This window comes from Entelurus aequoreus, linkage group LG06 (genome assembly GCF_033978785.1).
Source record: "Entelurus aequoreus isolate RoL-2023_Sb linkage group LG06, RoL_Eaeq_v1.1, whole genome shotgun sequence".
In the NCBI taxonomy this organism is placed as follows: domain Eukaryota; kingdom Metazoa; phylum Chordata; class Actinopteri; order Syngnathiformes; family Syngnathidae; genus Entelurus; species Entelurus aequoreus.
This window is the reverse complement of record NC_084736.1, coordinates 43427286-43439785: the sequence shown is the minus strand read 5'-3', so window position 1 is coordinate 43439785 and position 12500 is coordinate 43427286. Positions and strand designations below refer to the sequence as shown.

Below are 12500 nucleotides of genomic sequence, written 5' to 3'. Positions count from 1 at the left end.
GGATGCGATTACGTTCTGCTCGTACAAGTGCAGTCTCAGCGCGAAGGACTCCATCAGGCTTTCCAGCATGCTACCCACCGCAGACGTTTTTCTGCGCCTCCTCGCTGATTTCCCGACCCTGGCGCAGCCCACGTTCTCGTCATCTACCGCCAAGCATGGTGTGGAACACCACATTGCCACCACGGGCCCCCCTGTGCACGCACGAGCCCGGCGCCTGGACCCTGCTAACCTCTCCATCGCTAAAGCTGAATTTAAAACCATGGAACGCCTCGGGATCATTCGCCGCTCAGACAGCCCGTGGGCGTCGCCCCTCCACATGGTGGAGACGCCCGGAGGTGGTTGGCGGCCATGCGGTGATTACCACAGACTCAACGAGGCGACTACCCCGGACCGTTTTCCGGTACCCCACATACAAGACTTTTCCGCCCACCTCGCTGGGAAAACTGTGTTTTCTAAGGTAGATCTTGTCCGGGGCTATCATCAAGTGCCGGTCCACCCCTCTGACATCCCGAAAACAGCGGTCATCACCCCATTTGGACTGTTTGAATTTTTACGTATGCCTTTTGGCCTTAAGTGTGCAGCACAAACTTTCCAGCGGTTGATGGACTCTGTTTTACGTGACTTGCCGTTTCTGTTTGTCTATTTGGACGATATCCTGGTCGCGAGCACCTCTCAGGCAGAGCATGTGACCCACCTCAGGTCCCTTTTTCAGCGCCTTAGCCAACACGGTCTCATTGTTAACCCAGCTAAGTGCCAGTTCGGGTTGTCTGTGATGGACTTCCTCGGACATCGTGTCACGGAGTGCGGGGCAGTTCCCCTCCCAACGAAGGTTGCTGCCATCGCAAACTTCCCCCGCCCACTCACGGTTAAGGCTCTTCAGGAGTTCCTTGGCATGGTAAATTTTTACCATCGTTTCATTCCCCGGGCAGCTGACCTCATGCGGCCGCTGTATGATGCTCTTAAAGGAGCTGCTCCCAAGCACACGGTGGACTGGTCTGACGCGCGGCACAGTGCTTTTGTGGGGGTCAAGTCTGCTCTCGCTAACGCTACCCTGCTGGCACACCCATTACCCGATGATCCTATTGCAATTACCACAGACGCGTCAGACTATGCTGTAGGTGCAGTGCACGAGCAGTGGGCGGGTGGCACTTGGCAGCCTTTGGCTTTCTTTAGCAGGCAGTTGCGCCCCTGCGAGCGGAAATATAGCACATTTGACCGTGAGCTCCTTGGCCTCTATCTGGCCATACGCCATTTCCGTTCGTTGCTTGAAGGCCGTCCTTTCACAGCTTTTGTGGACCACAAACCCCTCACTTTCGCGATGGCCAAGACGGCTGAACCGTGGTCGGCTCGGCAACGGAGGCACCTCTCCTACGTCTCAGAGTTCACGACGGACATCCAGCACCTTGCTGGTAAAAGCAATGTCGTGGCTGATTGCCTTTCCCGAGCCGTCGCGAGCGCTGTCCATGTGGGGCTCGATTTTGCACAAATGGCAGTTGACCAGGCCGACGACCCGGACATCCAAGCACTGAAGGCTGCAGCCACAGGGCTACGGTTGTCTGAGGTCCCATTTGAGGACACAGGGGTTACGCTCCTTTGTGACGTCGCTACCGGTCGGCCGCGGCCCCTTGTGCCTGCCATTTGGAGGTGGCGCGTGTTCGACTCCATCCATGGCCTTTCCCACCCTGGGAGGAAACCTTCCCAGCGGCTGGTTGCTGCAAAATTTGTTTGGCGTGGACTGAAAAAAGATGTTAGGGACTGGGTTTCCACATGTGTGGCATGCCAGCGCTCAAAGGTGCACTGCCACACGCAGGCCCCACTGGCACCGTTTACGGTTCCGGAGCGCCGTTTTGACCATGTCAATGTGGACCTGGTCGGGCCTCTCCCATCCTCACGCGGCTGCACATACCTCCTCACGATGGTTTCAGGACCACCCGTTGGCCGGAGGCAGTACCTCTGACGTCCGCCACCTCCGCGGAGGTGGCGCGCGCGTTCATTGGTACGTGGGTTGCCCGTTTCGGTACCCCATCGGACATATCATCCGACCGGGGCTCTCAGTTCACTTCCGAGCTCTGGGCCGCTGTGGCCGAGAGCTTGGGTGTGAAACTCCACCACACGACGGCGTATCACCCGCAGGCCAATGGTATGTGTGAGCGATTTCACAGGTCCATGAAGGCAGCGCTCAGGGCGTCCCTGAAGGACAGCGCTTGGGTAGACAAGCTCCCTTGGGTGATGCTGGGGCTTCGGACTGCCCCCAAGGAAGACTTGCAATCTTCCTCGGCAGAGTTGGTTTATGGCCAGCCCCTGCGAGTGCCAGGGGACTTTATTCCTAGCACGACGGCACCTTGGTCCGCCAGTAAGCAGCGAGCTGCTCTCCTCGATGCCGCCAAGGGTTTTGCCCCCATCCCCACTTCGCAACACGGCCTTACGCCGTCTCATCTTCCCGTTTCCTTAAGGGGAGCGGCGTTTGTTTTTGTCCGCCACGACGCCCACCGCGGCCCCCTTCAGCCTCCTTACGATGGGCCATTTCGCGTCCTAGAGAGCGGAGACAAGCGTTTTCTGTTGGACATCGGGGGTCGGTCTGAAAAGATCACGGTGGACCGACTGAAAGCGGCCCACTTGGATCTTAGTCAGCCGGTTACCACGGCCGTACCCCCGCGCCTGGGTCGTCCGCCCGCTCTACCTAGGCCCCAAGATGATGTTATGCATCCTTCGACGCAGGCCCCCGGGACCTTAGACAGTACAGATACCCTTCCGGTCCCCCCTGTTGACTCCCCGGCGTTAGTACCAGTACGGCGCACCCGGTCTGGTCGGCCCGTCCGTGCCCCTGTCCATTGACAGTTTGTTTTTCTTCGTGATGGCGAATTCTGGGGGGACGTGTGTAGCGGTTGATTTAAGGACATAATTCACCACACCTGTTATTTATCTTTGTCATCATCATTCACTGTACTGTTCTATTGTGCACATGACAATGTTGTTATTTGTGTGTTGTTAAGAGCGAGTAATTCGGCGCGGCCCCTTTAAGTGGCCGTCAGTACATTCTAACAAAGGTGGGGGTTTGTTGTTCCCGCGATATTTGAGTGTTGTGATGAAAGCGTTCATTCTTGCTTGTGCTTTTCTTGAATAAACGACGCACACGTTTTTGTGTGTCAACTATATTTCAAATTGTCTAGCCTTCACGCTACGAGCACAACAATATATATATATATATATCAGTGACGTGCGGTGAGGTCAATGGCTGGTGAGGCACTGACTTCATCACAGTCAGATTTACAAACATATGAAACCTAAAGAGCAGGGGTGTCCAAACTTTTTCCACTGAGGGCCGCACACGGAAAAATTAAAGCATGTGGTGGCCATTTTGATAATTTTCTTTTTCAAACCATAACAAAATATATGCATTTTTTATTTATTTTACCTTTAGGGGTCCCGGGGACCATAAAGGGTCTCAGTCATTAAAATGTAAAAAATAAGTCAGATTATTATTTTTTTTTAATTATTTAACGCTTACAGTAAATCTACCCCACTCATAAAGTGATACATTTTTATTAGGTTTTTCTTTTACTTTCAACACTTACGTTACGAGATCAACTTCAGATATATCTGTCCATTTTATGCTGGAACTATTATTTTGTTTGTTTTATGCGCTTTTGTCAAAGAAAACTTTGATGTTTTTATATGGCTACTACACAATATATGCAATATTTACCACATAAAACATTTTAAAGTGAAATATTTGAAGTAATTGGAGCCCTGAAAATAATTCATTATAACATGGATTTTTTGTCATTATATATTTTTTTTTGAGCAATGGCAAAAAAAAGAAAAATGAAGAAAGACAAAAGAAAAAAAACAGCCTGCATGGCAGCTTTGTGTCAACATTGCAACTTTTTTCGTCAGATTTCGCCTCATTCCACTTTTTTTAATGTTCTTTTTTATTTTTACAATAGTATTTCCAGAATGTGTGGCGGGCCGGTAAACAATTAGCTGCGTGCCGCAAATGCCCCCCGGGCCGCACTTTGGACACCCCCTGCTAACCATGTGATTGGCAGCAGTTAACGGGTTATGTTTAAAAGCTCATACCAGCATTCTTTACACATACAAACTGTAGCACACAAAAAAGCACATTTAATAAAAAAAAACATTATTATGGTCTTACCTTTCTTGCTGCACATCCACACAGCCAGCCTTTGCGTGTGTACCACGCCGTTTGAAAAGAACGGGTCTTCTGTCCCGAAGTCAAAAGCAAACCTTTTAGCTCCGGCGTTGGTCTACCTTAAATTATTACCTCATGCTTCGATTGAAAGTCCAGTTTAGAAAACGGTTTTATTTTACATATGTAATCCTCCATGTTTTTAATAAAAGTTCAGGCGAGAGGAAATAAACAATCGCCGCACTTATTGCTAACTTTATTTTAATTTTTTTTTTCTTCTTCTGCGGCCAAGGAATGATCTCTGGGATCACTACCGCCCTCTACCACCAGGAGGCCCGATTACTGCGAGCCTCAGCCAGGACGTCTTTTGCAGCAGTTTTATGAATGCTCAGCACAAAAAATACATTACACACATACAGTTGTTGACAAAATACACTGTACATTATATACCTCAGCTAACTAAACTATGGAAATGTATAATATAATTCATATAGCAATACGGTCTCACTGCACAGCAGGCCAGCAGTTAGTTGAGTCATTGGCACAATCCATGTGGAGGCACAACTGAGTGACGTGCCTCAACTGGCTGCTGATCACCGCACCGTCTCTTCTCAGTATTTGAACGGCAAATGTGAAAATAAAAATAAAAATAATCTAAAACTGGTGAAGTTAAATGGAAAATAACTTTAGTATAATCACTAGATACATATAAGTATTTAATTTTTGTTTTTTTCTTTTTACATTTTTTTTCTTTCCATGATGGCAGGTGAGGCCCCGCCTCCCCTGCCTCTACTGACTGCACGCCACTGATATATATATATATATATATATATATATATATATATATATATATATATATATATATATATATATATATGTGTGTGTTTTTATATACATATGTGTATGTACAGTGTTGGCGCTAGGAATTTTTTAAATGGGGTCCTAGGGACCCCATTTCATAAAAGTGGGCTCCCACAGTAAATTTTTGGGGTCCCACTTTTTTGTAAGCCTTTTGAAAACCAATGATAAATGTATGCATTATGCTGTTATATCTCACCGTCTATATTGTGTTTTGGAAAAAGATTGTCATAAATGTTACTTAATTCATTTTTAAAAATAATACAAAAGAAAACCAATTTTTTTATGCATATGTATTCAGTTATAAATATTCATTCACTTTCTTCTTTCCTTCATGGATCTAAACTTTACTGCTGCCGGTAGTTTTTTCGTTATTTGTATTTAATAAGTCGTGTGTGTATTTATTTTAGTATAAAAGTGTAAAAAGTATTTTGCTTGGGTCATGAAATGATGACAATGGTGTGCCAGGGCATACATGCATTATTTATTTAACACTTAAATCTGTAGAGTCTACATCAACTTCACACCTATCCCTCAATTCTAAGTTTTGTTTTGTTTTTATGTTGTTTGTTTGTTTTCTGCCCTTTTTGTCAAAGAAAACAGTTTTTTATGGCAAACACACAAAATGTGAAAAATCTTCAACAAAAAATCATATTCAAAGTGGAATATTTGACCGGGGACGGGGTGGCGCAGTTGGGAGAGTGGCCGTGCCAGCAACCTGAGGGTTCCTGGTTCAATCCCCACCTTCTACCAACCTCGTCACGTCCGTTGTGTCCTTGAGCAAGACACTTCACCCTTGCTCCTGATGGGTCGTGGTTAGGGCCTTGCATGGCAGCTCCCGCCATCAGTGTGGGTGAATGTGGAAATAGTGTCAAAGCACTTTGAGTACCTTGAAGGTAGAAAAGCGCTATACAAATATAACCCATTTACCATAACCCATTTATGTGAAGTAATAGGAGCCTTGGATAGGTCAATAATTCATAAAAAACATTGATTTTGATTCAATATTATGTTTTGAGCAATGACAGTTTTAAAGAATAAAAACAGCTTTGTTTTATTAGTCAACATTGCAACTTTTTCTAAATTACATTTCACCTGTAAGCCTTTTTATTCCACTTTTGTTATGTTTTTGTTTATTTGAATAGTATTTTTAGAATGTGCCGTGGGCCTATAAAACATTAACCTCCGGGCCACACTTTTGACACCCTTGCTATTGATAATAAATAATTAAATCTGATAAATCTATGGATAAAAAGCAGAGCCTCGCGACGCATGCACGTTTATTATAACGCACAGTCAGCATTTCTGCTTCAGTAAACAATGACAGACTTGCTAACTTGTCAGCCACTTCTCCAAGAGACTCATTTACAACACTTCTGGCACATTAACACTTCAAAAGGCACATATTTGCCCCGTTTGTTGACCTTCAAAGTATGTTTTTGGGGTGGAGGAGTCTGGTCGGGTGCTGGTTAGCTTGAAGCTAACAGCTAGCCTGTCTCCATCCTCGAACGATGTCGCTTCAGCGGGAGATAAAAGTGAAGTTTCCATGGACTCACCGAGACTAAAAGTTATAAAGGTTGACTTTACACTCACCTTTTTGTTTACCATCAAGTCTTTCTTTTGACAGCCCCTTGCGGTAAAGTTGTCCCAGTGCAAACTGAGGCAGTATTTGTCAAAAAAAATCAGCTTCCGGGAGACGCGTGGGCTTCCGGAAATGTGCGTCCTTTCTGATTTCAATGCGTACAAAGACACAAAAAGTGTGTTAAGGCCAACACTGTATATACATATATATATATATATATATATATATATATATATATATATATATATATATATATATATATATATATATATATATATATATATATGTATATATATATTTATATACATACACACATATATATATATATATATATATATATATATATATATATATATATATATATATATATATATATATATATATATATATATATATATATATATATATATATATATATATATATATATATATATGTATGTGTGTGTGTGTGTGTATATACATATGTATATATACATATGTGTGTATATATATACATGTATGTGTATATATACACATATGTACATATATATGTACAGTTGTGCTCATAAGTTTACATACCCTGGGAGAATTTATGATTTCTTGGCCATTCTTCAGAGAATATGAATGATAACACAAAAACCTTTCTTCCACTCATGCTTAATGGTTGTGTGAAGCTATTTATTGGCTAACAACTGTGTTTACTCTTTTCAAATCAAAATGACAAAAGAAAGTACCCAAATGACCCTGATCAAAAGTTTACATACCCCAGTTGTTAATACCGTGTATTGCCCCCTTTAACATCAAAGACAGCTAGAAGTCTTTTGTGGTAGTTGTGGATAAGGTTATTTATTTTCTCTGATGGCAAAGCTGCCCATTCTTCTTGGCAAAAAGCCTCCAGTTCCTGTAAGTTCTTGGGCTGTCTTGCATGAACTGCACGTTTGAGATCTCCCCAGAGTGGCTCAATGATATTGAGGTCAGGAGATTGAGATGGCCACTCCAGAACCTTCACTTTGTTATGCTGTAGCCAATGACAGGTCAACTTGGCCTTGTGTTTTGGATCATTGTCATGTTGGAACGTCAAAAAACAACCCATGCGCAGCTTCAGAATGCTGATGAGTGCAAATGTTCCTCCAGTATTTTCTGATAACATGCTGCATTCATCTTGCCATCAATTTTGGCCAACTTCCCTGTGCCTTTGTAGCTCACACACCCCCAAAACATCAGTGATCCACCTCCGTGTTTCACAGTAGGAATGGTGTTCCTTTCATCATAGGCCTTGTTGACTCCTCTCCAAATGTAACGTTTATGGTTGTGGCCAAAAAGTTCAATTTTGGTCTCATCACTCCAAATTACTTTGTTCCAGAAGTTCTGAGGCTTGTGTCTGTGCTGTTTGGCGTAATGTAAGTGGGATACTTTGTGACATTTGCGCAGAAATGGCTTTCTTCTGGCGACTCGACCATGCAGCCCATTTTTGTTGAAGTGCCTCCTTATTGTGCATCTTGAAACAGCCACACCACCATTTTTCAGAGAGTCCTGTATTTCAGCTGAAGTTATTTGTGGATTTTTCTTTGCATCTCGAACAATTTTCCTGGCAGTTGTGGCTGGTCTACCTGACCGTGGTTTGGTTTCAACAGAATCCCTAATTTTCCACTTCTTAATCAGCGTTTGAACACTGCTGATTGGCATTCTCAATTCCTTGGATATCTTTTTATACCCCTTTCCTGACAATTATTTTGCCTTCCCCATGACTCAGAATCCAGAAACATCTGTGCAGCACTGGATGAAAGAGGCAATGGTCTGTCAGAAGCCCAGAAACTCACTGACCTTTTATACACACACACTAATTACAAACAAACAGGTCACAGGTGAGGATTGGAACCTTGATTAGCCATTCAAACCTGTTTGTGTCAACTTTTGTGCATGTTATCAGATCAAAGTCACTGGGGTATGTAAACTTTTGATTAGGGTCATTTGGGTACTTTTTTTTGTCATTTTGATTTAAAAAGAGTAAACACAGTTGTTTGCCAATAAATAGCTTCACACAACCATTAAGCATGAGTGGAAGAAAGGTTGTTGTGTTATCATTCATATTCTCTGAAGAATGGCCAAGAAATCATACATTTTCGAAGGGTATGTAAACTTATGAGCACAACTGTATGTATATACATATATGTATGTACAAACCCCGTTTCAATATGAGTTAGGAAATTGTGTTAGATGTAAATATAAACGGAATACAATGATTTGCAAATCATTTTCAACCCATATTCAATTGTATGCACTACAAAGACAAGATATTTGATGTTCAAACTCATAAACTTTATTTTGTTTTTGCAAATACAAATTAACTTAAAATTTCATGGCTGCAACACCTGCCAAAGTAGTTGGGAAAGGGCATGTTCACCACTGTGTTACATGGCCTTTCCTTTTAACAACACTCAGTAAACGTTTGGGAACTGAGGAGACACATTTTTTAAGCTTCTCAGGAGGAATTCTTTCCCATTCTTGCTTGATGTACAGCTTAAGTTGTTCAACAGTCCAGGGGTCTACGTTGTGGTATTTTAGGCTTCATAATGCGCCACACATTTTCAATGGGAGACAGGTCTGGACTACAGGCAGGCCAGTCTAGTACTCGCACTCTTTTACTATGAAGCCACGTTGATATAACACGTGGCTTGGCATTGTCTTGCTGAAATAAGCAGGGCCGTCCATGATAACATTGCTTGGATGGCAACATATGTTGCTCCAAAACCTGTATGTACTTCTCAGCATTAATGGCGCCTTCACAGATGTGTAAGTTACCCATGTCTTGGGCACTAATACACCCCCATACCATCACAGATGCTGGCTTTTCAACTTTGCGCCTATAACAATCCGGATGGTTCTTTTCCTCCTTGGTCCGGAGGACACAACGTCCACAGTTTCCAAAAACAATTTGAAATGTGGACTCGTCAGACCACAGAACACTTTTCCACTTTGTATCAGTCCATCTTAGATGAGCTCAGGCCCAGCGAAGCCGACGGCGTTTCTGGGTGTTGTTGATAAACAACGCCTTGCATAGGAGAGTTTTAACTTGCACTTACAGATGTAGCGACCAACTGTAGTTACTGACAGTGGGTTTCTGAAGTGTTCCTGAGCCCATGTGGTGATATCCTTTACACACTGATGTCGCTTGTTGATGCAGTACAGCCTGAGGGATCGAAGGTCACAGGCTTAGCTGCTTATGTGCAGTGATTTCTCCAGATTCTCTGAACCCTTTGATGATATTACGGACCGTAGATGGTGAAATCCCTAAATTCCTCGCAATAGCTGGTTGAGAAAGGTTTTTCTTAAACTGTTCAATAATTTGCTAACGCATTTGTTGACCAAGTGGTGACCCTCGCCCAATCCTTGTTTCTGAATGACTGAGCATTTCATGGAATCTACTTTTATACCCAATCATGGCACCCACCTGTTCCCAATTTGCCTGTTCACCTGTGGGATGATCCAAATAAGTGTTTGATGAGCATTCCTCAACTTTATCAGTATTTATTGCCACCTTTCCCAACTTTTTTGTCACGTGTTGCTGGCATCAAATTCTAAAGTTAATGATTATTTGCACAAAAAAAAAGTTTATCAGTTTGAACATCAAATATGTTGTCTTTGTAGCATATTCAACTGAATATGGGTTGAAAATGATTTGCAAATCATTGTATTCCATTTATATTTACATCTAACACAATTTCCCAACTCATATTGAAACGGGGTTTGTATATACATATATGTATATATATATATATATATATATATATATATATATATGTACATATATATATATATGTATATATTAGGGGTGTAACGGTACACAAAAATTTCGGTTCGGTACGTACCTCGCTTTAGAGGTCACGGTTCGGTTCATTTTCGGTATAGTAAGAAAACGACAAAATATAAATGTTTTGGTTATTTATTTACCAAATTTGTAAACAATGGCTTTATCCTTTTAACATTGGGAACACTATAATAATTCTGCCCACGTTAATCAACATTAAACTGCCTCAAGTTGTTGCTCAGATTAAATAAAATGACAAAACTTTTCTTCTACATATAAAAAGTGCAACATTAAACAGTTTCAAGTCAACTCATCATGCTTAATTTATTACAGCATTTGGGAAGCCTGTAGTTGATTTTTATTATGTAAATGTTATATTTTTATCAACATGTGATAGCAGGGACCCTGCCATTCAAAAATAGGCTGCTGCATTTCTAATGATTAATGTAACTATAGCTGAAAAAAATAGTACAATAGTAATAGGAGAGACTATTCATCCCTGAACACCATGGAGTTCATGTAGGCTTAATGATGCACTTACATTACTATATCAACTATCAGAGACAGAAACTCTTCATTTAACATAATGTCCTGCTTCAACATAGCTCAATCAACACAGAAAAAGGTAAAGTGAAATAACAGACAGACAGGGCTTTGCTGTCCGTAACACACACATGCACACACACACACACGCACACACCGCAAAATGAGCTAACGTTACGCTAAAAGCGAATTAGCCTTCACCTCAAGCCAGGACTGCGAGTGAGCTGAGTTGCCGTTTAGGTTTCTAGAACGTCAACGGGCTCATAGTGATGTTACTAGTAGTTGATTGGGAGGTGTTTATTATAATTTGGGGAGAGTCTGCTGCCTGATGCTTACCTGCTTAACGCTAAGCACGGACTACATGCGCTCTGAATACGCACTGCTGATTGGCTGTTACCGCTCTGTTTGTAACCAATCAGATGGTTGTGTGGGTGGGACAATGCTGGATGCTGTGTAGAGTACTGACAGAGACAGAGGCAGAAGGAAGCGTAGGCGGCTACTTAATGTGTTTGTGTGGAAACTCGTTCGGTACACCTCCAAACCGAACCGAAACCCCCGTACCAAAACGGTTCAATACAAATACACGTACCGTTACACCCCTAGTATATACTGTATGCATATATTATATGTATGTATATATGCATATATTATATACATATATTTATATACATGTAATTATTCATTAAAAATCTATTACAAATGTTTTCTAGGCCATCTCCACTTGCTCGCTTCAAATACACCGACGTCATGTCAGCAGCCAAAAGTATATTTTGTAACCTGTAACCTGTTTTGTTAATTTTTTACACCAAATAATATATCACAAGAATTGTGTTGAATCATATCGTCACCCCAAGAATCGGAATTAAATCATGAATTGTGCAATTCACATCTATAGTAAATACCGTAGTTGTTTGTAGTAAATTCTCTTGTACTCTTTTCACACATTGGTCATCTAAAAGTCACTTTTTCTAAAGGCATGTTACAATTGTGCAGTTTTAGGGTCCAAGCACCCAGTAAATTCATTTCAATGGTAGACAATGATTAGAGACTCAAGTACTTTGAGTTACAAGCTGGCTCATGCAACATAACAATTGTTTTATTTTAATAAGTCTAGACAATATTGCAAAACATCCACTTCACCAAAAGCGAACACAATCAGTGAATATAATCTTCATTAATTCATTATTAAATGAGTATTTAACAGAAATACTGCTGTTTTAGGGCTCCACTGAAAAAAACAAATCAAAAATTGTCTATATGACAGGAGTCTTCATAGAAATCTACTTAAAATCATTTCAAACAAAGATGTTTTGCACTTTGCTGCTGTGAAAAACTGCTGACAGGGACAAAAGTGGAATAGCAAATCAAAGATCATGTATTAGGTTTGCCCTCACAGTCAAAGTGCATGACTGCCCCCAAGTGGAGCAGACACCAAACATCTGGTCGTGTGTGTGTGTGTGTGTGTGCGTGCAGGTCCAACAAGAGTTCCACACCAGAGGCTTCATGAGTGACGTGGATCTAGACCCAGGATGTACTCTGAACAAGAAGATTCGAAACGCACAGTTGGCTCAGTACAACTT

At 42.0% G+C, this 12500-nt stretch overlaps 1 protein-coding gene across 1 annotated transcript in view; it reads left to right on the top strand.

Annotated features, from left to right (window-relative positions):
• tars1 (threonyl-tRNA synthetase 1) overlaps positions 1-12500 on the top strand; it is a 56001-nt gene that overhangs the window by 43061 nt on the left and 440 nt on the right. Inside the window, exon 18 of the mRNA XM_062050744.1 lies at positions 12394-12500. This exon is cut by the window's right edge and continues 8 nt beyond it. Within this exon, the coding sequence (XP_061906728.1) occupies positions 12394-12500 (107 nt within the window). The remainder of the gene's footprint in view (positions 1-12393) is intronic.